The 26,880-nt window shown below is 36.4% G+C and overlaps 2 protein-coding genes across 4 annotated transcripts in view; both read right to left on the bottom strand.

Annotated features, from left to right (window-relative positions):
- Positions 1-4,094, bottom strand: part of LOC121737352 (zinc finger protein 608-like) — a 175,631-nt gene extending 171,537 nt beyond the window's left edge. The window contains exon 1 of the mRNA XM_042129015.1: positions 3,754-4,094. The gene's annotated coding sequence lies outside the window, so the exon portion shown is untranslated. The remainder of the gene's footprint in view (positions 1-3,753) is intronic.
- Positions 4,095-7,813: 3,719 nt separating this feature from the next.
- LOC121737354 (E3 SUMO-protein ligase PIAS3) lies at positions 7,814-24,995 on the bottom strand. Of its 3 annotated transcripts, none has more exons than XM_042129019.1 (13): positions 24,824-24,995; positions 23,569-23,735; positions 20,647-20,791; positions 20,143-20,282; positions 18,452-18,629; positions 17,911-18,012; positions 17,071-17,311; positions 15,655-15,889; positions 15,182-15,345; positions 12,096-12,287; positions 11,140-11,271; positions 10,368-10,461; positions 7,814-8,203 (listed from the first exon to the last, which is right to left on the bottom strand). In XM_042129019.1, the coding sequence occupies exons 2-13, from the start codon at positions 23,706-23,708 to the stop codon at positions 8,197-8,199; spliced, it is 1,770 nt and encodes a 589-aa protein (XP_041984953.1). In that variant the 5' UTR covers positions 23,709-23,735; positions 24,824-24,995; the 3' UTR covers positions 7,814-8,196. The 3 variants fall into 3 exon arrangements, with proteins under 3 accessions (XP_041984953.1, XP_041984954.1, XP_041984955.1); XM_042129020.1 differs by having other exon boundaries at positions 20,143-20,273; XM_042129021.1 differs by lacking the exon at positions 23,569-23,735.
- Between the last annotated feature and the right edge of the window lie 1,885 nt (positions 24,996-26,880).

Here is a 26,880-nt window from a genome sequence, read left to right as displayed (position 1 = left end):
AGTTGCATCTATGGGGACCCCTAAAATTTTTCATAATTTTTCCATTTTTGTATCGAAATCTTAAAGCGGTTTACAGACTACATCTACTTAACAAGTTTCAATAGTATAGCTCTTATAGTTTCGGAGAAAAGTGGCTGTGACATACGGACGGACAGACAGACCTGATGCTGATCCACTGACCCGATGCTGATGAAATTTTAGTATGGGTTGGATGCTTTTGACGTACGTGCGATACAATTTAATGAATTTACAATAATATTATCATTTTTCTCTGTTTATCCCTAAACATACCGAGTGCGAAGTGATCGGCAGAGGGCACTGTCTCGGTCTTGGTCACAAAGGTTGGTGGTCTCAATCTACTCGTTAGATGTAATCCTTACCTTTACTAATAGCACAGAAATCAGAATATGCAGTGTGTAACAAAAATAAGTGATAATACTTTAAGGTGTGTACATGTTCCTTGTAGAGAGTTCACTGTGAAAGTAGCAGCTCTGAAAGACGAAAATTTTTTTTCACGTTTGTATGAGCAAAGGACAAGGTCCGAGCGTCATGAGTTTCCCCATACAAAAGTGAAAAAAAAATTTTGGTCTTTCAGCGCTGCTACTTTCACAGTGAACTCTCTAGAAGGAACACGTAGTACTTACGTACACACCCTAAAGTATTATCACTTATTTTTGTTACACCCTGTATATTATGTAATAAACAACAATAGTACCTACTCGGTACTAATAGGTGGTATAAAATATTAAACCTCCAACGGCCTGTGAAAATGAATTACCGATTCCATTGAAACGTATAATAAATGATGTAATGAAGCTTTTGATACGCGAGAGACGACCAAAATTAATTGCGAAGCCGCACCCAATTTCATGCCTTTTGTATACTTATATCCAATTAAAAATTATGTATATTCCGTCATAAATGTTTGGAATATCGTTTAATAAATTGCTTCTCGTCACGCGTATAAATATACGACATGAAATCTTCTATAAGAGATTTTTAAAGGTTTCCAAAAAAGAAGGAGGTCTTATGTTTGGCTGTGGATATTTTATTAAATGCATTACGCCGTCATTTGTTGAGCGATTTTCAAAATCTTTCTTTTGTTGTACATACTACATAAGTACATAGAATGTTGTTCCCATTTGGTACTTACTACCTTCACAAAAGTCGTGACTTACCAGTCCCAAAAATTTATCAACATTCACGATTAATTTAACTAGTACCGACTTCAAAACAATGAAGATTGAGTACAGAAATAGTTTACAGGCGAATTCTGAAAAAGGCGCTAAGAATATAACAACGGTTTCTAAATTTTATGAACGAATTCTCATATTTTTTACTTACTCATTTCTGACTAATATAAGTTCCAATTCTAGACTCTGGACCAGCTATCCCCAACCCGCGGCCCGTCGGCCCGCCTGGACTTCATAATAATATTATGTGGCCCGCGTGATGTTAAAGCATTTTGAAATTCACGTCCACCGGCAAAATAAAGTCGTCGTGAAAGACATGAAATATTTTTCCACTTTGATATCGTTAATTTTGAAGAACGTTATTTTTAACCCTAAAATTTTTGTGGTGCGGCCCGTGACACCAAGACCAAGACATGTTTGTGGCCCGTATGAAAAAAAGGTTGGGGACCACGGCTCTAGACTATACAATATAATTTATACGAATCAAATAATAATTGTAATTTTATATCACTTCTAAAACATTTCAGCTCTGACTTTCAAACAAACTTTAATTACGGTTTTTATAGCACTACTGGCATTCACATATTTAATTTTATACATGTAATATAATAAAATCCAAGAATTTATTGAATATAATAACACACCGAGACCTTTTAATTATTTACCACTTATATTTTATCTTTACAACTAACTAGAGTTGTTTTTGTTGAAGTGATAATTAATATCCATAGTCCATACTCGTGTCTGTCCGTCTGTTACATCTTCATCAAAATCAAATCGGATTAACCAAATAATAAAACTAGTACTAGCTTCTTGAATACTAAAATCATGGTTACTAGTTTCCACCCTTTGTGACTCGTTGCGTGGTTTAGACTATAGATAGTATAGACGACAGCATAAAACGAGGAAACGGTTCGATGTTGGTCGCGACTCGCGATTAATCAAATTTAAACATACATTATTCATAGCGGCCACAGTCAAACTAATCGAACCAATCTTAATCTATATTCTATGACATATGGCCGTGTTATCAGTTGCAATGATAAATGTTTGTTATAACCTCTGCGATAAAAACTTACATCAACATTCACGGAGAAACCGTGTTACTGGTGATTTTTTATTTATGTAATAAGGGGGCAAACGAGCAAGCGGGTCACCTGATGGAAAGCAACTTCCGTCGCCACTTGCAGCATCAGAAGAGCTGCAGGTGCGTTGCCAGCCTTTTATGAGGGAATAGGGTAATAGGGGAGGGTAGTGTAGGGAATAGGGGAGACGGCTCGCCTGCTTGTTTGTACAATGTACATATCAGTTTTTTGAAAAAAGTATGTTTTCCAAAATTTTAGTAAGTATATTTTAATAATTATTGGTCTAGCAACAGTCAACACCGTGTTTTATTTTATCACCCATGAAATAAAACAGGCCTATACATAGCATAATTGCTCTGGCCTCTGGGTACCTATTAATACTTAGGTAGGTATATAAAAAAAACAAGGGCGCACTCGCACAGGGCGCAAAAATGGCTATTTACCAACTATTTACGGCATTGGTCCTGAAGACCTGTAATTATTGGACTCAGCTCTCAAGTGTCATGTCTGTCTTCTTAATTTCTTTCAGGATACACCTTAATTATTTGTACAGTGTTGACTGTTGAGTGTAACATAGATGAAAGACTTAAGTTTTAGTTTGGGGTTAATAATAAGATGTGCTGTCAGCTCTTTAACCGTTTGGATAAGATTATTAACATTGTTTGATAATTAAGTACTTATACTTGCTATGATGAGTGGTTTTTATTTAAGTTAAAGTTTGTGTGTATTGTACAGTTTTTAAATGATAGTTATTACTTATTTCCAAGCAATTAAAGATTACATGTCCCAACTTCTGTTTTACTTTGCAGTTAAATAATGCAATATTATAATTTATAACTTTACGATACTTAAGTACTATGTACCTATTAATATTATTATTAATACAGCACCTACTTAAGTCACACTTAAGTAGTTTAATAGCCCTTGTCAATTCGTAATTACTAAGTGAGTAATAATCATCGCAATTATCCTAAATTATCCTAGTACCAACTAACTGGATACTATACAGGATAGAAACCTGTTTAGATTAGTTAGTTAGTTACTTATTTCAAGTAAATAGTATTTGACTATTTACTTGAAATAAGTGGTTACGGCGGCATTCATAAATCTACACGTTGAAAGTATTGGGAGGTATGTCGGTTTTGAGCTCCACCTTATCGACTCCCGTTGTATAAATGGGAAGGCAAACAGCCCACTGCCCAGCGCTTGTTGACACGGCGCGATTACGCCGCTTTATAAATATTTCCAGCGGCGCGGCCAGCGGAGAGCCATTATCCCATTAGGGAAGGCATTACTCGCTCTCTCCTCGAATGTAAGGCTATTAGTTGCACTCCGCTACGCGACCTTCTTTACCGTGACTGAACTACGATCGTTCGAGCGAATGACCATTGTAAAGCTTCTGACAAAGGACCCCCTCGCGTCCCGGACCCCGCATGCACAGGGAACGCTACCTCGCTTCTATACTAGGCACTCACCTCGAAATTCGCCGGCTCCTTCCGCCAAAACAATCCTTCGCTTTGTTTCGATTCGATCGATACGCCGACCGACCTCTCCACCGTAAAAGCGAAGCGAATTACGTTTAATCACCATTCAGCAAATAAAGGCACAGGGCATCCGTTCGCCGTCAGAACCGTTTCGAACTCAACACGTACACATAGAGCACACCTCGCAATCGACGGTCGATCCTCGGGCCCGTGTAATCGAATCCATAGTAGGTATAAACAAATAGCACTGGTTATTTCACGGTAGAAACGCTAGTTTAGCGTACTGCACGTCAGCGCCGCTTCGAGACGGCGGACGACCGCTGAAACGAGCAACGCTACGTGTCCCCCGGCCGGCTGCGGGCCGCGCGGGTGCGAGCGAGACGGCGCGCGCGCTCCTCTAGTGCGAGAGAGACGGCCGAAAAGGTATACGGACGATAGAAAAATGTGAGGGCTCATAATGATTGAGATTTGGAACTGGAAGTCGAGTCACCGGCTCGCCGCACCGCGTGTATCGATATCGCGGATCTGTGAGAATTCCGTAATCGTTGTTGTATGCGATTACGATAATCTGTCTCCTAGTCGGCATTGACGGGGGCGCACGTTTATTGCTGTCATAACTCATCGAGGCGTTACCGCGGAGCGAGCCGCGAGTCAACGACCCGATTCACACGAGATTCAAAGTTACTTTATTATTAGATTAATATGCGCGAGTAGTATTCAAATTATGTGTAATAAGTTAATAACTATTCAAAAATTGCTTAGGTTTTAGTCGGTCGTCCCTAGCCACATGGTAATTAACCGAACAATCCGACGGCAAAATTTCGAAACATATTTTGCTAATGTTGCTCATCCCTAGTTCATCGTAGAAACTCATTAATTTACACTGAAAGCATTTTACTCGTAAAGAGTTCATTTACTAGGTAACTTAATGTAATAAAAATAAATACTTATTTTTACTTTAAAAATATATATATTTTTGTCTACTTTTACGAAAACATACAATAATTTTGGTAAATGAATTCGCCGCAAATATTATGTTATACACGTACAAGTAGTCACATTTAAATTATAATATTCAAAATTTACTAATATTATTACAATTTTATAAAATATAAATTATTTAAAAATTGCATACGCAATTAGATTTATCTCGAAAGGCACTTTTATGTCCCTGGAATCTGGATATTCTGAGCTCTGTCTACTGATAAAGTCCCAAGTTGAGTAAAAATAAGTGTAGTAACGCCATCTATCGTAAAAACGAAACAACTTCTAGTCTATCTGCACTTCACAAATTCATTCGCAGGTTTCGCTACTTGGTAATAATAAGTAGTTATTTTACTGCAATGTTTGAACGCTAGATGGCAGCACCAGCATAGACAGTAAACAACGTTTCCATCAACAATTAATTTATGGCCCGAATAAAAAATGTTTATTACCACTGATTGACTCTCTTACTTTAATTTATACAATGGATACGCTCTGTAAAAACATAGAAAAGACAAAAAAAAACAATAATATTTTTATAGTAAACGACGCCAACTTTTTTTTCATTGAGATTTGAGAATCATTGTATTTTTCTTTAAAAGTTACCTTCAATATTATAATAATAATTAATATAATGTAACACGAAGGTCATAACTCATAATACTTTAGGGCAGCTATTATACCCAACATGACGTGGCCCGCCCGGCCGGGACTTTATCAGTGACCCGATGTAACATACTTGAACTTAGCTTCAATTTCGTAAAAAAATATTATGCAGCGAAAAGCTAGATCTCCAGATTACTTTTTATTGTGGAAAAGACAAAATTAGGTGGTTGGTCCCGTATTTAAGACAATCTACAATCCAGGTAACAGAAATACAATTATTCTGAATAATATTATTTTTTACTAGCTGTTGCCCGCGACTTCGTCCGCGTGGACTTCAGTTTATAGCGCGCGGTGTTAATAAAATTGGTGTCAAAAGCTTTTTCGAAACCCTGGTACCCCTTAAATCAAAATACCCAAAACAGCCGTGTAGTATGCACATAATATGATTTTTTTTTAATTAAACTTTTTTATACCAAGCTTATTTAGCGTTACAACTTACACAACTTAGCTGCATAATGCATTACACAACTTTAGCTTTGCCCAATACCCATAAACTATTTAGTAAGTATATTTTATTATTGGTAGACTGTTGTTTCTGATATCAATGTTGGTAAGTGAGTTATTTAAAAACATGTATAACAATCGAAAGAATCTAAACATTAACTCAGCATGGTACCATCTTTTATAGAAATACATATGAGCAAGCGATAGCGCGATCTAGGCGACCCTTGGCGCCATCTGTTCCAGTTTTTGGAACTAACTTAATTTGAACAAATTTACGCATAAACACCCCCTTACAACCCCTTTTTCCAGTAAGAAGTAGCCTATGTCCTTTCTTAGGCTTTAGACTATCTGTGTACAAAATTTCATTACAATGGGTTCAGTAGTTTTGGCGCTGTTGTTTTTGAATTTGATAAATGATATCTAAGTTGGAAGGTGAGTTATTAATTAGTAACGTGCATAACAATCGAAAGAATTGAAATATCTAACTCAACATGGTACCACCTCTTATAGAAATACGCATGAGCAAGCAATAGCGCGATCTAGGGGACTCTTGGCGCCATCTGTTTTGCATTTTTGGAACTAACTTAATTTGACCAAATTTACGCATTTTCACCCCCTTACAACCCCTTTTTCCAGTTAAAAAGTAGCCTATGTCCTTTCTCAGGCTTTAGACTATCTGTGTACAAAATTTCATTACAATCAGTTCAGTAGTTTTGGCGTGAAAGCGAGACAGACAGACAGAGATACTTTCACATTTATAATATTAGTATACCTACTCAGGCTTTAGACTATCTGTGTACAAAATTTCATTACAATGGGTTCAGTAGTTTTGGCGTTGTTGTTTTTGAATTTGATAAATGATATCTAAGTTGGTAGGTGAGTTATTAGTTAGTAACGTGTATAACAATCGAAAGAATCGAAAAATCTAACTCAACATGGTACCACCTCTTATAGAAATACGCATGAGCAAGCAATAGCGCGATCTAGGGGACTCTTGGCGCCATCTGTTTTGCATTTTGGGACTAACTTAATTTGACCAAATTTACGCATTTTCACCCCCTTACAACCCCTTTTTCCAGTTAAAAAGTAGCCTATGTCCTTTCTCAGGCTTTAGACTATCTGTGTACAAAATTTCATTACAATCGGTTCAGTAGTTTTGGCGTGAAAGCGAGACAGACAGACAGACAGAGATACTTTCGCATTTATAATATTAGTATAGATTGTTGAATTCACTTACAATTTACACGAATAGGACATTAACTAAATATTATGAATGAGGGTGTTAATAATAAAAACACAATTCTATTATTTACATCTATTTACTATACCTTACTTCTTTAGCTTTATATTTTGGAAACATTCTTACAACAAAATATTTTCTAAGCCTTAGTAATAAATAAATTAGAAATTCATACGGCGGCGGTTGGAGATTACGAAGTAAAAAACTTAGAACGACCTCAACTCCTTTGATTCTGTTACAACAATACTTAGTCATGTCTATGTTCACTATTTTACAGATGAATTATTATCTATGCCCTAAACATTGAACTCACAGAACCAAAAACTAGTTAAATTACATAAAATATCAGTCATCTCACACATACACAAATCTTAATTATGAAATTGTCCGTAGCATATAAATTTTACATCGCGAAATAATAATGTGTTATGACTTATGAGACACCTAATACAATAATAATTAGGATAACATACATTTATCGGTGTCATTTTGTTTTAAAAATCAAAAATTTAGAAATATTAATTTTATCTGGAAAACGATTTACTGTAAGTCTTTTTCAGTACACTACGCAATCATCGCCCGTGCGGCCACAAATTTTCTACACCCTTTGCACAGGTTGGTTACATAGTTCTCTGCTCCGAGCTTATCAGTTCAAGACCGCGGCGATAGAAGACCGCAACTAGCATTAGAAAGCAGCGGTCTTAGAGCACAGCACTTTGAGAGTGCAGGGCTCTAAGACCGCTGCTTTCTAAAGACCACGGCACTTAAAGACCGCAATTAAGAACCGCAGATGTTTTGGACGGCGATCTACGACCTGAAGTGCTGCATTCAAAGCGCAGGCCTCTAAGGCCGCGGGCTTTTAGGACCGCAACACTTTCAAACCGAGGCTCTAAGACCGTGGCACTTAAGGACATTTAGGTATATACTCTAAAGACCACGGCATTTAAGGACCGCAGCACTTTCACACCGCGGGGCTCCAAGACCGCGGCACTTCAGGACATTTAGGACTGCAGCACGGGTACCTCGGGGTAGGTAACCTCCTGTTCCTCCTCAGAAGAATGGCCGCTCGCGTACGACGGACGACCACTCTTCTCCCTCAGTCAGTATCTAATGAAAAAAATAAATTGTAAATGTTAATATTCAAATGATCAGTGGTCGTAATCTATACATATTATAAAACAAAGTCGCTTTTTTCCCTCATGTCCCTTTGTTCCCTTTAATCTTTAAAACTACGCAACGGATTTTGATGATTCTTTCAGTGTTAGATAGCCCATTTATCGAGGAAGGTTATAGGCTATATTTTATCACGCTATGACTAATAGGAGGGAAGAAGTAGAGGAAAATGTGAAAAAAACGGGGAAAATTATTTGAAAGGGCTAACTTGAACGCACTTATCTGAGGAAGTACTGGTCCGATTTGAAAAATTCTTTCAGTGTTAGATAGCCCATTTATTGAGGAAGGCTATAGGCTATTTTTATCATTTTTATCACGCTAAGACTTAATGAAGAATAACGAAACAAAGATGAACGTAAAATACATGCTTACTCCCAGTCCTTAACATATGGATGTCAGACTTGGGCACTCACCAAAGAACAAAATAACAAACTGAGAACCTGCCAGACAGCAATGGAACGAAGCATGCTAAACATAAGGAAGACCGACAGAATAAGAAACAAAACAATTAGAAAACGTACAAAAATCGAGGATGTAATAACAAGAATTAGGAAATTAAAATGGAAGTGGACCGGTCACATAATAAAAGGCACTAAAAAGTGGACTAAAAATGTAGTGTTCTGGCAGCCAAGAAATGGTAAAAGAAATAGAGGAAGGCAATTCGGGGAGGTGGGAAGATGAATTAAAAATGACAGCAGGAAAAACTTGGACAAGGACAGCGCTAAATAGAATAGAATGGAAAGAAATGGGGGAGTCCTTTGCCAAAACAGGGAAAACAGACCAAGTCTATGATACTACTGACCCGCTAGAGTCAGTGGGTTAAGCCAAAACGAAAAATCAAGAAAGTCTGAAAATAAAGGCTTTAAAGAAACTTGGCGAAGACCTTCGTAACCAGCTGTCACGATGGATCTCCCGCTAGGGCAGTAGCTGCCACCTAGGAAACCGTACGGCACCTCCTGGCTCCTGGTAACCCTCACCGCTACATTGCGAAGAGTAGCTGCCGCCCGGCTAATGCCCGCCTTATTACTACGAAATTAGTAACGGAATCGTGCCTATATTGAATCACCGTACAGAGCTAAGCTCCGACAGACTGGATTCTGGCGGCTATACTCCGGAGAGTATAGCTGCTGTGGTCCCTACAATTAAGCGTCGGACTCATTTTGACCTTCGACCCTCTGATAACAAGTGCTCCGGGTTGGGGTGCTTTTCTTCAGGTCCATGGAAGAGCAGGGCTTCAGTATGTACTTATGTAATAATATATCAATATTTTTATTTTGAATGATTATTATGATCTCTGTCAGATAAAGTTAAAAATCTAGGAAAAATTGGGATATCAATTAAAAATTAAGAATAGATAATATTGTTAAATGATTTTGGTAATCAACACGTCATATTTTTGCTAAGCTACAGTGGAACAAAATAAAAAATATTTGATTTTTCTAATAAAAAATGCAACCTTTTACTAAATTGTTTGATTTCAAAACCGCGTATCTTTAATATTAAGCCTTTTTATTTTGTAACTACTTAATACAAAAACGCGTAAGTGTTTTTGACTTGACTTTACACAAACCCTAAGCCAATTGCGAACAAATTTACGTTACTAACCACTAAAGGAAAGTGCAAAGAACTAGCTGTTAAGTTCAGTCGGTAATAGGAGTCAAAATAGCTGAGATATTCAGATTTTTCTTCCTCCTGTAAAATCATCAAAAAGCAGATACGCGGTATTTACCAACTGCTCATACGCGGTATCGCACGCGCAGCGACGATATGCCAGGTGAAAAAGGACGGCGCGGAATCATCGCCAAGTTAGTTTTATTTGAATAAAAGACGAACTATAATGATTATGAAAAAAGTGTTTTGAGCAAATTTAGGTTTTATCAATGCCTTTTTAGATATTAAAAAATATTAAAGAAAAGACAGCAAACTTCGAAGATCCAAGCAAAAATGTGTCTAAAACAAGGTTTTTTGTAAAAAATAAACTATATCGAGCATTTTTTCAGTAATCGTGTTTTAGTCTTGAGCATTTAATCTTCATGAACTGAAGTTACTTGTGTCAAAAAATCAGTTTTCTAGGCCTTACTGCGTTCTTAAACCTTACCTCCTATAAGAGTCGTGGTTGTCACGTTCCGCGTCGGCGTACGGCGCCCAATGCGTCGACCCCTCCTCCTCGCGCTCAGTGTTGTTGCTGGTGCCTGGACAGGATAAGAGATTAAGGGCCTGTTTCACCACTTCCTGATAAGTGCCGAATAGGCTATCCACCACTTAACTTGACAGCTGAAGTATGGAGAATCTGTCAAAAAAGTCGTGAATAGATGAGGATTTCACCGACACTTTTATAAATCACATAAGCCCCACATTAGATTTACATCACATATTTGGTTCAAGAAACATGAGACAAAAGGACCAATAAAGCGCAAATATTTGCTCGATTGTTTGTTAGCAATAAATACTAAGGTTAGGTACAAAATCAATCCACAATCTGCGAGTTTATACTGTGAACCGTGAACTTCGCAACACTTAACTCGCTGAATCATTTTTACGTATAAACCTTCCCTTATATAAATACGAGCTTTTGCCCGCGGCTTCGCTCGCGTTAAGAAGTATTATTATATACAAACTCTCATCCCCTATTTGAACCCCTTGGGGTTGGAATTTATCAAAATCCTTTCTTAGCGGATGCCTACATTATACCATCTACCTGCATACCAAATTTCAGCCCGATCTGTCCAGTGGTTTGGGCTCTGCGTTGACTATGTCAATCAGTCAGTCAGTCACCTTTGAGTTTTATATAATATATATATATATATATATATATATATATATATATATATATAGATTTCAAGACTAAAATTTGGCTACTTGTTACTTACAATCGGGCTGCGTTTCCGCGGAGGGCGCGGGCGGTGTAGTCGGCGCGGGGGGTGAGGGGCTGTCGAGAGAGATGACCGCGCCGCCGCTCGCGCCCGGCGACCGGTACCCGCTAGACGACACCGCTTCTGCTGCTGCACATCAATAGAGATTACAGTGTGGTCGCCAGATAGAGAAATATTTAACAAATTAAAAAGGTTCCAACATTCAACATCCTATTGATAAGATATTTTATTGCTAACCGAAACCAACTTAAAAAAGTGTTGGTAGATAAGTCGATGTTATTATGTTATGAATTTTGTTTTTAACAAGGAATTGTCTTTAACTGCACAATTTACACTATTTGGTTTTCCTATGCATGTGAAGTCAATTTTCCTTTTTGTTTCTATCTGGCTGTAAAACTCTAAAGCAGAGGTCGGCAAGTATTTTTGGGGGAGTCCGGATACTGTAGGAAAATTTTAACGAGGTCCAGAAAAAAACATGTATGTCCTATGTAGCTTAAAAATATTATTTTAATTAAGGTATACATATACCGTCCTTATCTAAGTATCATTGATACTTGGTATAAAATACATTACAATATTTCGCGGTCCGAGATTCGACCTTTCGCGGTCCGCAAACGAACCGCGGTCCACCTGTTAATGCTTTAGGTGCCACACTGAACTGCACTAAGAGTCCTGCGGGGCTAAAATGGTCGCTTTGAAGAATCATGATATGAATCATAATATGATTCATTTTTCTAAAATCACAAAATGCAACTCTGCTTGCAATTCATTTCTGTATTTTTGTACTGATTTGACATTTGTCAGTTTGACAGTTTTGACAATTCATTTGCTGAATTGATTGAGAGGAAATGCTAAATGTAACCATTTTAGCCCCGCTGCACCTAGCAATTCTGTTACAGTTAACTCAATTGATACGTCAAAGAAAGGCAAAACACGAACTATATTTTACTCACCACTAGCCGTAGAATTACTGTATTCTTCACTAGGCGCGGGCGCGGGGCTGGTCTGCGGCACCTTCCTCTTCAGGGGCAGTTCATCCTCGGAGTCGGAGGTGAGGTCCACGAGTACATCCACCACTTTAGCCGTCCTGCTCTCGCCGACCGCCGCTCTCTTCGCACCGCCGCCGTTGTCCACCGGTATCACTTCTGTTATAGAAATGGGTTTTAGAGTTACTAAAAAGTGGTAAATAAATATCTAAACATATCTCACATTGATATAATAATTTAATAATATTAAAATAAAAATAAAATACGTTTTTTCAGGTAAAATATAACCCATAGAAAAATTCTTAAACTAGCAGGAAATAAATGTTATTAATTTAAATATTTGCCACCCTCTGGTGCACCGGATGCATGGACCCAGTGCTTCAGAAATCAGAAGGGGGCTGTACAGCTTATCGCTGAGTATTAAGCACGGAGCTAATATAGAGAGGAGCTGGCCTAAGCAACTGTGCACTGTGATTTTCAACTAGGTCCTGACGTCATCATTGTGGGCGGGGCTTAAGTCAGTACACTTTCGGCGTTTGTCAGGTGTACACGTAACGAGAATCCCAATAAATTGGTGTTTTCTGCGTTTTTAACAAGGAAAGGATGAAGTTTTGTGTTTTACAATGTCAAAGTTAGTCAGACAGACATTCTAATAATATAAATAACATAACATTTCATCCGTAAATAATTTTAAATGTAATTTAAATATAAAAGTTCTAGAAAATTTAAGCTTTCAGCGTTAATTATACTACTTGACACTAGATGGCCAAACCTTTGAAAGATAATACATACGTAAATGCATTTAATTTTGCATAAGTTTATTGCAATTATCATACTTGAATACTTTAAATTGTTATACACTTTGTCTTAAATACATTTAATAGCTAAAACGGTACTTAAATAGCTTTTATTATCATATTACTTATAAAGCGCCATCTGTCGTAATCTAGGATAACTATTTGAAACGTAACAAAATATCCAGGGCCGTATTTAGAATTAAATTATTTTAAGGGTGGGTTGCACCAGAGGCGTGGTTAAAGTTAACGTTAAAGTTATAGTTAAGGCTAAATTTAGCTTTAAGTTTAACCTTAACTTTGACCGGCGAAATTGACAGATGTTGAGAGTATAAAAAAATTTAATATCCATAAAAATCATCAGAAAAAATATTTCTTATAACAACACAGTAAATTTTCACGAAAAAATGTCGATTTAAGTAGGTATGAGCGGTTATGGTTATAGTTAAATATGGCGTCCTTAGACCCAATTTCACCAACCTCTGTTTGTTAAATCCTAACGAGGCATTACATAACGGACCTAAGAAAGACTGTCAAAACACTTATATCCCACAGTAAAAATTTTACAGCGGATTAGTAAATGCAATGTTAAATAAACAACGAGTGAACAAATATCAATTCGTTCATTATTGTTGTTTGTAAATTGTGTAAATTGTAATGTACAGTTCGACAAGGCTTTATATGAACGTCGCGAGAAAAGGAACTAACGCTTTTATCATATAAAAACTTCATTTTTACATTTCTCCTTGTTAGACTGTACAAGTTTAATACGACATGTTTGCTGCAATGTGTCATTTCTTCCTTATTCGTATAATACGTCATGCAACCAAATTAAAATATCACTGATCGCATACATTTGTTACGCTACAATAGTTCTTCTTAATTTACCAGGTTAATAATTTTTATCTGTCAAAGCTGAAAACATGAATCATAATACAAACTTTTATTTACATATTATTTCGGTTTGGTAATTTTGATACAAGTTAGTGTATTTGCAATGTCAAGGAAAATCCGAGGGCTGAATTTTTCAACAAAGTGAAAATAAATAATTATTCATATTAACTATGAAAATAATAAAACTTGAGAGGTGTAAAGGGACACCCGAATGGAACGAAGGTATTTGTTTATGTCCAAAAAACCTGTATGCATAAATTGCATATACACTCAAAAAATATATTTAAAAAAACGCCATGTATTGATGCCCAGGAATACTAACTATCAACGCCATCTGCCCCTAACATGCAGGTACTAATAAAAAGTGTCGAGGTCTAATCAAGGTCAAATATAGTTTTGTTCAGATTTACGCCGAACGCAGGATAAGGAACATCGTTCCAATAAATAATATGAAAGGATGTAGCGGAAACATGGCGGAAACACTCAAAAGTCAAAACAGATTCTTTTATTGATATTGGATATTGTCTTTGACAGTTGTTGTTTTGACTCATAAATATTTAACGGACCTGCCTGATTGTCTGTTAAATATTTAACAGACCTCAACAGCAGAAATTAAATTTAACACCGTGTTAGGTGATTTGACATTTTGATGTTGCGACTTGCGAGTGTCCGATGGGCGACGAAAGTTGCTTTCCACCAGGTGACCCGTTTACTCGTTTGCCCCGTTATTTTACATAAAAAATCGGTCAAAATGCTAACCCTAATTTTATTGATGACCTTATTATAATTCATAATTCATATACATTTTTTAAAGTTCTGAGTACGTCCCATAATATTCAAAACAAAATGACATCTCATGTGAGATAGCTGAACTACGTAGTAACATCAACATTGACCTTAGCTAGTAGTTTTGCTTTTAGCCGATAGATGAAATATTGAAAAGTGGGCGGAGCTTGACACCCCCTCACCCCGCAAATTGTCACGCGTCGTTTCATAAGGAAACTTGATTACAACACCTCCTCTCTATATTAGCTCCGTGGTATTAAGTCATGAATTATTTTATTTACAATATTAATTCAGTTATTTTTAACCAACGAAAAGGAGGAGTTTATGTTTCATATGTAGTAATGTAGATTGAAGAGACGTTTGTCTATAATATTCATGTGCTGTGATGCCACAGACAGATGTCCGAGGCATCAATAACATCCAAATGGGTGGACCAATTTTGATCTTCATACATTTTTTTAAAGCCCTCGACATTATTGACAGTTTCTTACGAATAGTTCATCATCTATTTCATGAAAGGTTTTATGCGACATGCACACTCCAGTGATTAGACCACCTGTCTGACACTTTTTTATGTACCTAGGTCATCGGCTATCAGCGTGACGGGCTCCGCGGTGGCAGCGGGCTGCGGGGGCGGCGCGCGCGGCGGCGGCGCGTGCGCGGACCAGCTGCCGTCGGCGTGGAGTTGAATCTCGTTGCACTCGCTCGCTAACCGCGGAGATGTTAGGACCTCTTGGAAATACCTGACAGGAATATCACAAACTTATTAACAAACAAACAAACAAATATACTTTATTGTGCACAAAAATTACAATAGAACTTAAATATAAACAACAATAATTATTCATAAATCAGACATGTACACAAAAACAAATTACAGACTTAACAGATGGAAAGTGCGTTTTTTTTTTATTTTATACACCAACACTTAACAGGCAATTTTAAAGTCATATGGATTTAGTCATGCACGCACGCGCATTTTTTTTAATATAAAAAATTAACGTTTAATAATAAACCGTCATCTCGCTTTATAACAATCAGTATCAACTCACCCGTCAACCACCAGCGAGTCATACGGGGCGGGGCGGTCGCAAACCGGACACACCCACGTCGGTTTCCGCTCGTTCATCTGCAGGAACAGAGACGCGTCGAAACACTGCAGGTGCGGGCAGGCGGCCGGCCGACACGGGCAGGACATGCGCATCTTGCCCAGCGGACACATGAGGGAGACCCGGAGAGAGGTGGTCGCTATCTCGCTGTCGTAGTCCTCGGAGAGCTTCTCTTTGACTGGACGGAGAAAATGAGAAAAATTATAGTAGAAGTCGACACTCAACAACTTTTTTACGTTTAAATTCATTTATCGCGCGAGGGGTTTAAATTTTTTTGCTAAAAACTTTTCTGTCTTTTTCGTGGTTCTAAGTCTAAATTTTTTCAATAAACAGAGAAACAAACTAAATGACGCTCAAAATTTTTGATACAGTAATCATAATACGATTTCGCTGGCGGCGCACCGCGCAAGCCAGGTCAATCCAACAATAACACTATTTTGTCAAATCAGAGCTTGTTTGACGATAGTTTAACTTTTTATGAGAATATTATTTCACAATTTTATTGTACATACTGAAACTGCATTAATAGCAAAAACAATCTTTGTAATAGCCATACCATGAAGCTAATACAGAGAGGAGCTGGCCTAAGCAACTGTGCACTGTGATTTTCAACTAGGTCCTGACGTCATCATTGTGGGCGGGGCTTAAGTCAGTACACTTTCAGCGTTTGTCAGGTGCACACGTAACGAAACTCTCAATAAATTGGTGTTTTTTGCGTTTTTAACAAGGAATGGATGAAGTATTGTGTTTTACAACGTCGAAAACACTCAGACATACGTTCTGATAATATAAATACCATCACATTTCATTTGGAAATAATTTTAAATGTAATTTAAATATAAAAGTTCTAGAACATTTCAGCTTTCAGCGTTAATTATACTACTTGACACTAGATGGCCAAACCTTTGAAAGATAATACAGACGTAAATGCGTATAATTTTGCATAAGTTTATTACAATAATCATACTTGAATACTGAAAACCGTTATACACTTAGTCTTAAACACATTTAAATTGCTAAAACCGTGATTATATAGCTTTTATTATGATATTACTTATAAACCGTCATCTGTCGTCATCTATGATAACTATTTGAATCGTAACAAAATATCCAGGGCAGTAGTACGTCCCATAATATTCAAGACAAAATGACATCTTGTGTAAGATAGTTGAACTACGTAGTAACATCAACATCGACCTAAGCTGGTAGTTTTGCTTTTAGTCGATAGATGAAATATTGAGAAGTGGGCGGAGCTTGACACCCCCTCACCCCGCAAATTGTCACGCGTCGTTTCATAAGGAAACTTGATTACAACATCCTCTTAGTATTAGCTCCGTGAGCTATACCAACAAAACTCACTTAGTGACCGTGTGTAATCAGGATTCTTGGTGCCTTTATTTTTTAGCCGCTGCAGCAGTTCTGTCGATGTTAGCTTTCTGACCATAAACACTGACAGTACATAAGCTCTGGTGAAGTCCGAAGCCCATGTGACATGGATTGTGTTGGCTACAGTCGGTGACAACTTCACGAGGGATGAAATGTTCACAGGTCGCGGTGGACGCTTTGGTTCGGGAGTTGGCTTGTTTGTTGGGATTGGGTTCTGAAAAAATATTGTAGATTAGTAAAAATCTTTTACTTACATGTAGCAACACAGCAAAATAGGAAAATAAAAACCTACTACATATTATATAATATTATTCCTTTGACTTAAAATACTTTGAACAGAACACCATTCCCACGTCAGATAAAAATAGCTTATTTTCGTAGCTCTCCCCAATATTGCCCGATTAGAATGTCACACGTGTGACATTGTTTATCTCCAAACAAACTAGCAACAGACTAGTTATAGCCACGATTAAACTACCATGTTCTTAACCAGTCCAGTAGCTTAGACCCTTTCGAAAAAAAAAAGAACACCCATTGAAAAATAGTTACTATACTCCACTGTACAAGTAAATTTCCTAGGGCCTGATTCATAATGCAAAAATTTACTTAATTTCAACAATTTCTCTGCGCAACAGCTCGTAAAAGCGCGCCTAACCCAGCTTTGAACAAGAACCGCGAGGTAAATTCCTTAATCCGAATCGAACGGAAATTGTGAATGACCCCATTGGTGTCTTTATAAATGAATCAATAAACATTTATGTATAAACTTTGAGAACTTATGGCCCAAAAATAAACCCTAAAAAGTGTACTTACAGGTAGTGGACACATTTTGTTGTTTACTTTGACGTTAACACTCGGGGGAAAGTAGTCCTCTTGCTCACAAGACGTTTCCAACAGGCAGAATCTTAGTTGTGCCTAAAATAATATTCATATGTTCAATGCTTTGTTTCACATTTTTCCAATTATTGAACAGCAAATAGTGATGAGCAAAATTGGTCTTGGTCTTGCAAAAAATGCAAGACCAAGACTACTCTAAGACTAGTATGACCAATACCAAGAATAGGTATGCAAGAACAAGACCAAAACCGACCATGCATTTTTAGCTCTTATGTATAATAGCTAAAAAATGCTTGCTAGGCTAAACTGGGAGAGGATGGTAATTTTCGATTTTTAAGCCGGGCGGGCGGGCCTGAAAGTTTTGCGTGACCTCTAATTAATATATTTTATTATTAACTGCAGCTGGGCAAAGGCCTCGGCCGCGGGCGACGTGCCCTGCCCAGTTCCATTTTAAGCCAACCGCTTACCTGCCCTGCATTGGGACACTAACGGTTAGTAATACTAATTACTAACTGACCTGTATAACATAATCTAATTTATTTGTGGTTCCTACGACATCCTTGCCGGACGCAATCTCTGTGGCCTGCTGCGGTGTGAGGTGGAATATGAAGGTCCCCTCCTGCATTCTGGTCGCCTGCATCGGCATCATCGTTGAGGGTTTCATCAGCTCAGCCAACACATCGTAGAAGGGCAACCTGAGTTAGGAAATTGGTAAATAATTCTTGCCGCAATATACCATTGAGGAAATTGATTCCTGGGCAGTTGACAGACCAACATCATTTGGTCGGATCATGTCAATTCAATGTTAATTGTGATCTGTTGGGTAGTACGTAACGTAACGCGACCAAACCACGAAGGTCCCCCATCTGCCTAGGAATCAACTTCTCTGATAGTACATAACAAACATTTCTTAACTTTTGGTTGTTGGCATACCATTATATGTAGATAAAAAATTGATTTTCCGCATTTAAACCGGTTTCGAGGATACAAACATATGTATTTAATTTGGATTAAAGTGAAAAAGTCGCCTAGTACTTGAATTTTGATAATCTTCTTTTCCATCAAAAGTAATTATTACGACATAGTAACTTCGATCACTAATACACAAGATACACAGTCCCATACAAAACCTCTCGAAAATCTGTCGCCGAGTAAAAGTGTTCAAAAAAGTATACATTTATCTAAAATCAACCTTAATACTAGTTATTAAAGATCTTTTTATAAAACAATGTACAATGTGTGTTTACAAAGCAATAAATTTTTACGAACGACGCCCGCTTCAAACTAAATTCAACCATCGTCCATATGTCTTATTAAATTATTACAATTCCAAAAAAGCACTTCAATAATTTTACGGCCGCACGTCGCCGCTGGAACAGGGTGAAGTGAAGTATGAGTGGAGTCGAACTGTTCAACATTTTTTGTTGATTGTAATAATTTTAATAGTCCATTTTTTTATTTTTCCAAAGTTTAATGTACAAAGTGTAGAGTAATTATTTTTACTTGTAATATTATGTTGTTCTAATATGTTTAATTTTATAGTTAACTAAAATATACGTGTATACATTGAATATAAATGCTTAGAACATACAACGCTCGCTAAAGTCGGCTTGAAAAATTGTTCGCATCTTTGCCGTGCTATAACTGATATCCAATCTCCACATCTAACTGGATCTCGAGGAAACCTAAAAAAAATATATTCCTCAATAAAATATAGCACAGTGTATAACCCGAACATTTCAAGTGGGCATGATAAACTACGATAAGTACATTTAGTATGAGTATTCGCAATTGAGATGGTTTATACCTCGTGTTGATTTATTTACAACTTAATTTTAAAACTGTTTTTTGTTGATTTCATAACGAAATACCAATATTTATAATACAATTGTATGAAATATATTAGGATAAAATTAATACTTACCGGAAATATGAAATTTCATCCTTTTTTTGCGTTTTAAACGTATGATTTTTACAATTGTTGAACAAGCACTGGGACATGTTTCCCAGCGGAGCGTTCGAGCACTACTAAATCGAAAGTCCACCAGAATGTTGCATTTGTTGCTCTTTTAGTGAGGTCGTTTTTTGCCGCGGACTGTGTATCTTGTATAATTATTAGTGATCGAAGCATAGTAAAGTGTTGTAAAGTATTTTTTTCCGTGTTCCATATTGAAATGGCGGGTTACTTTTCCTAGTACTATAGCTTACTTTTTGAACTTCACATCCGGATGCACAGGGAAGGGCGGCAGTGGCGTAGTCGGCGAGGGCGACGGTAGGGGCGCTAGTGTCGCCCCTCCGCCAGCGCCGTATCCGTGGTAGATGCCGCTGTACATCGCGTTCTGTCGAGCCTGCGCCGTGCCACAACATTTCAATGTCCATTAATACACAACAACTCTACTTGGATAAAAGATCCATCACCCAGTGTCCCCTGTTAGAACCGCCACTTAAAGATGTTATGATGTTAGAACCCGTAGAAAGTACCCGTAGCTAATACCTAAAGATGATGTTAGTATCTGTAGACCGCCAAAAAAGTTGTCATGAAGCTAAAGCCGCCACCCGAAGTGATCCAATATCTAATGGTATCATGGTATTAAAAGCACCTGTAGACTGCCAACACCTAGAGATGGTATGATGTTAGAGCTGCCACCTACAGACAGCCAACACCTAAAGTTGTTACACACAAACACACAACAAAATATCTCAGATCCGTACCGTTACTGGCATAGATTGGTTCCTGTCCTGCGGGTTGTAACCCGTGACGGCTGGGTGCTGGTACATATTGCGGGAACCGGGTAGTGCGGGCGCGAGCGGATCCTTGCCCTGCGACCCGCTGCTCGACTGCAGCCCCTGACCGTTCCTGTGACCATAGACAATAGTTAATTTTTACCATAGAGCATAGAGTATAGACTATTGTTTTTTTTTTGTTATGGCATTGAATTATGATGGAAAATACTTAGACCTGTTTCACAATCTACTGATAATTGCATGTTTTGTCTCTAATTAAACTTTATCTCTACAGAAATTTTCGTTAGTTTAAATTTGAATATTTAAGGAGTTGCAAACTTCCAAATACATACAATACTTTCTTTCAAAAGGTGTTCATTTATCAAAAGATTGAAGAAACAGGTCCTTAGTCCTCAATCCCCCGCCCTCTAGTGTTAGTACTCTTTTATCATAGCCTTTTAAAACTAAGATTTACACAGCAGTGGAATAATTAGACCAGATTGACCTATGTCAATTGTCAACAACCGCTTTTAGGGTTTTATAGCACTACAGGGAACTCTAGAGCACACATGCATGAAAGCTTCTCCAATTATTTATAATGTAATTTGCCATCGAGGAAGTTGATGACAGACCAACGTTATTTGGACGAATATGTCAATTCAATGTTAAATGCGATCTGTCAGCTGGGTTTGACGTAACGCAACCAAACTACTTAGGTCCCCGATTTGCATAGGAATCAAGTATCAACTTCTCTGATAGTACATTATGGGCGACTATAATTCTGTCAATAATTTAGGTGTCACACAATATAGAAAGTTAATGGTACAATCTACGAATAATAAAAACTAAGGAAGAGTAACTCCATCAAAAAATATGCTCCAAAATACTAGTCAAAAAAGTGTACCTTAGGTACACCTTTCAATACATTTGAAATATTTAGGTGGCCTTGAGCGGTATAAAGGCTGACGTTACAATTTACATGACAGTTCGAATGGAACCAAATTTAAAATGGTAATGGTATGGGAGTTATGTTTCCTTACTTTTTATTATTCGTAGGCTACGAATAATAAAAACTAAGGAATCGTAACTCCCATACTATCACCATTTTAAATTCGTTTCCTTTTGATCTGTCATGTAACGTCAGCCTAGTACCGCTCCAGGTCACCTAAATATTGCAAATGTATTGAAATGTGTACCTAAGGTACACTTTTTTGACAAGTACTGTGGAGCATGTTTTTTGACGGAGTTACTTTTCCTTAGTTTTTATTATTCGTAGTTCGTAGAGCACAATGGATGTTATTGATTGTACTGTAGGTACATACTTGGGAATTCATCTGTAACATGATTTTTGCAATTTTTTATTGCAATATTTCAACAAATATACTTAGTTAAAATAGTGCAAGAAAACTAAGGCCGGTATAGATAGTCAGTACTCAAGATGCATCTCGGTCTCAAGACACGGTTCAGGCTCTGTGATTGGTTGGTTGTAAAAATTTGTACCAATCACAGAGCCGAATAGTGTCTTGAGACCGGGTCGCATCTTGAGTACTGACTATTTATACCAGCCTAAGTTTTAATTTCTTGTTTACTTTGAGATCAAAATGAAATGAATCCTTATTAGGGACAGTGTTATTGTAGGCATCGTTAAATAATTATAGGGCTGAGTTATTATTTATTAAAGGACGAAGGGGTATACGCCCGTAGTGGCGTATACCCCTTCGTCCTTTAACAACTACGGCATTAAGTCGAAACTGGTACACCAGCTTTGTCGTCGACTGCACTAAAACATTATGTACATAATGTTTTAGTTTACAAGTGCAAGCAAGTTTTGGCGTAGCAAGGTCGCTGCTAACATTACGAAATATCTTAATTTAGTTTGAATTTTTAGAGATCGCAATGTGATACCGTATTATATTTTTCTTTTACCTAAACGTATTTACGCAGCTACGTTATGACTTATGATAGTGTTGAAATAGTATTGTTTAATAGGTACCGTTATGTACGTATTTTCCGACCCCCATCATTTACCCCAATGTAACCCTATAATTTTGTTCAAGGACACTTAAACCCTAAACTAACGCCGATATCCTGCTCGCGTGAAAAACACATCGTGACCATAGACAAAACAGATGTGTGTGACTAATATTTTTATGGTTTTCCCCTAATTTCAAATATTATTCAGATTGATCTGTTCTAAATTTAAAAATAAACAAAATTATAGGTACCTAGTCAACCTAATTTAGTTATGTATTTCAATGTCAGTTGTATTTTATACAGAACAGTACATGCTTAAATTTGTAGGACATTTAATTTTTGGTTTACACACCCATGCTTAGAGCTATTGCTTATTTTATATTGTAACCAAGCCATCAGAGCACATTTTCCGCATCCATAAAACACTTACAAATATTGTAAGCTAAAAAAAAAAAAAGATACATACAGCCGAACGTATTACCTCCTCCTTTTTGAAAGTCGGTCAATTATGTTCAAAATCATTGACACTTCACATAAAACATGAACAAACAAATAGATGTGTCATATCACTTGAGGTGTGTGCAATTTAAATTGGCAGCATTATAGCCTTAGATACTATAGCTGTGTTTATAAATAACAATAAATTGAAACAAAGTAAAAGGCTATGCTCCGATAGCCTGTTTCCATAACTTTATAACACACAGAAAGCAAATGGGTACCTGGTTCTCAGAAAACTCTATAAAAGCAGGTGCCAAGTTAATTTCTGCATATTGTACATGTATTTTGCCACCATTAACCACCCTCCCAAAACTGTGAAAGCATTTAGCATAGACACTGCACAATGAAAATGGAGAGTAACATGCAAAAAAAAATCCTATTTTTGCTGTAGCTTAGCTCACACTAGAGAGCTGCAAACGCAAGAAACTCAACACTTGCCTAGGGTAGCTGGACTTTTGTGTATTATTGTTTCCGTTATACTGCTTAAGCCGCGATCTAAGTTCGGAGGAACCTCCATTTGCAGCGGGCTCACCCTGGGCAGAATTGACTACCCTCGCTGAAGAACGTGTTTTAACCATTGTGGACGAAGGATTGTCTCAACTCAACTGAAATTTAGGAGTCCAAAAATGGACAGAACGTCTCAGTAAATCTGTTAATAGATCAGCTTCCTGGAAAACTTCATCAACGAAGCAAAGGAATATTGGCCGCTTATTTCTCTTACCGCTACTCCATAACGCTGACGTGAAACAAGGAAAGAGAGGAGAAACTAACATCTGCAATTGAATAATTACCCATTTTAGTCTACAATGGTTAAAACATTTCTTACAGCTCTCTAAAAAGCAAAGAGACCACAAAAATAAGTAACAGTGATCCAAGTAACACTGGCGGTCCAATTTATTTGAATTAGGATCAATTATTCCACTGCAGCAGTGAAGGTAAGCTAAGGAGAAAAATATTGTTATTTTCGACATAAAAATCTATAGTGGAGGACAGGATTGGAGCAGTAAGAGAAATAAGATGAAATATCCTGTCAAGGAAATTTTCCAGAAACAAAATTATTACAAGAATGTAATTGAAAAAAAATTGAGGGAGGCAGGACCACCACAGAAACATTATAAAATAATTATGGTTGGATACTAATCAAAATTTACACACAAATTTTATAATAAGCTATAAAATTGCAAAAAAAAATCAAGTTCTTAGATCCTGCAGAATGATGCCTGTACTTAAAGTTATACTATGTTTAATGCTGATTAATACTAAATGACACAATCTAAATAAGTTTCATGTTACACACAGTATTTAATTTTTAAAGTTTAAAAATTAACTTCAACACTGGTTTGAAGATGTCAAAACACACATTGTTTGTTTTGTGGTTTTGCAATGTTTAGGCAATTTATATATTAATAAATTATGTATGATTATAAATCAAATAACTATAGTTTTAACTACAGATTAATGAACACGTTAAAAAAAAACTAGAACACGAGTTCCCTTGAAACAAAATGTAATAAGCCTTGTACCGTATTAGTAAACAACAATCTACTAACTACAATTCATTAAAAATAAATAATTTAATTGTTTAGTCTACTTTTGTTCTCATTATTTATATAAATTTGGCTATAATTCAAAAGAAAACGTATACAAAATTTAAAACAATATGGATGTCATTGAAATATTAAAGTTTACTTACCATGATATTGCATTACCATAATCGTAATATCTACTCATATTAATTTTAAGTTAGAAAATGCACAGTTTGTAATTTTTTCACTTTAATTTATTTACAAAAGTCTATCACAAAACGCCATCACTTGACGCTTGCTGATGGTGATGGGCGGCCACATTGGATTATCATAGACAAAACATTTTTTTACTGACTTCATGGTATATTTTGAAAACATATTTTTCTGCTAATAATTATAGACTTTTTCTGATATATTTCAGTACCAATAATTGAAACAAACCGTTTAAAATATATATTTCAGTATAATACCGTAGGATGAATAGATAAATCAATCAACTTGTAATTAAACACTAGACTATAGACAAAACTTTGACGTCACAACCTTTTCCTTTTTAGTAGGGTTGAACATCGAAACTTTCTATTTTTATACTTTGCGATCGGATACTTTGAAAATAAACGTCATAAATTTATGATTTAAGTAAGTAATAAGCTATTATTTCCCAATTAGAGGAAAACATATGCTATCACTTATAAAAAAACAAAAGTTTGAACGTACCTTTTATAATAATTCCATTAATTTATTATATTTTTTGCAATTTAATTGCTTTTAAACAGTCATTACAAAGACGAAACTTTATAAACCACTACATTTGAAGCTTTAAATAGGCAAAATAAATAAATAAACCTTACAAACAACAACATACTAAAGTATATGTATCCGATCATTCAGTTCGAAAAATTTTAACTGTTTATCAGAAGTTCAGAACTTTTCCATGAGAGGTTAATAAAATTGAATGATGATAAAATATAACTAAAAATGCATCAATATAATATAGAATTACTGTTAATATATGGTATAAACTATAAAATATATATTTTAGAAAAGTATGCAATTGACTCAAAGCTTAGTGTTACTTCCGCGTAAGAGTGTGTAGGGTTGAACAAAATAGTTTTTAACAAAAATAAAATAGTTGAAAAAGATAAAACTTTGCTTGTGAATTCATTTAGCAATTAGCACAAGTAATTAAATACCACAAGAACATTTAGCTTTAAAATGTCAAAACAGATCGGAGTTTAGAATGTGTTTGTGCGCGAACTCTTCACAAACGGCTATTACCGATTTTACTTTTTATATTGATACTAGAAATAATTTATACTTATAGCAAAACAACATTTGCCGGGTCAGGTAGAACTTTTTATAAAATTTGAAACCAAATTCAAATTCGATTTCATGTAAAATGTGTTTGGCGTGTTATAACTTATATGTATTTATTACTCTATGGTCAATGATATTCTACTACAGACATGTTACATCCATACTATTTTCCGGCTTAAATCTCTTCCGAACAATTTTCAAATTCAAAAATTGCAAACATTGACAAATTTGACAGATAAGTGAAACAAAAGATACGAAAAACCATTAACATAAAAGAGACAGTTATATTTTTAAACGATTATACGATTCGATCGTATCGCTCTCTTTCTTCGCCTGAGCTATGACGAAAATTCGATTTTTTCCAGATTGATCGAAAAAATAATTGAAAATGTAAATAATCAAGGTATTTAATGCAATCAAGACATGTGGTAAGAGATTCCATGTGTTTTGTTCACTTTCGAGTCATAATTGGTACATTTTCGATACACGCACGACGTCATTTTCAATTTATTTAGGTAAGACAATTCGTGGCACGTTCGTGACTGCGCTCGATGCAGACTAAACCACAGACGGCCCAATTGGGCCGTATTTGAATCTTCAAAACGCGCGCGGTAGTAACATATCTGCTTTAAGTTTTTCATCATTGTCTATGGTATAATGTTTGTTATATGATGGTATGCGGACTGCATCAATAGAAGAAATATTTTTATAATTATAATTAGTTTACATAAATGTAATGAGTAATGACATACATTTACAAATCTATACTAATCTATACTAATATTATAAATGCGAAAGTATCTCTGTCTGTCTGTCTGTCTCACTTTCACGCCAAAACTACTGAACCGATTGCAATGAAATTTTGTACACAGTTATTCTAGAGTCTGAGAAAGGACATAGGCTACAT

The sequence above is a fragment of the Aricia agestis genome, chromosome 20, assembly GCF_905147365.1.
Source record: "Aricia agestis chromosome 20, ilAriAges1.1, whole genome shotgun sequence".
In the NCBI taxonomy this organism is placed as follows: domain Eukaryota; kingdom Metazoa; phylum Arthropoda; class Insecta; order Lepidoptera; family Lycaenidae; genus Aricia; species Aricia agestis.
The sequence above is the reverse complement of the archived record's forward strand: the minus strand, read 5'-3'. Positions and strand labels throughout refer to the sequence as shown.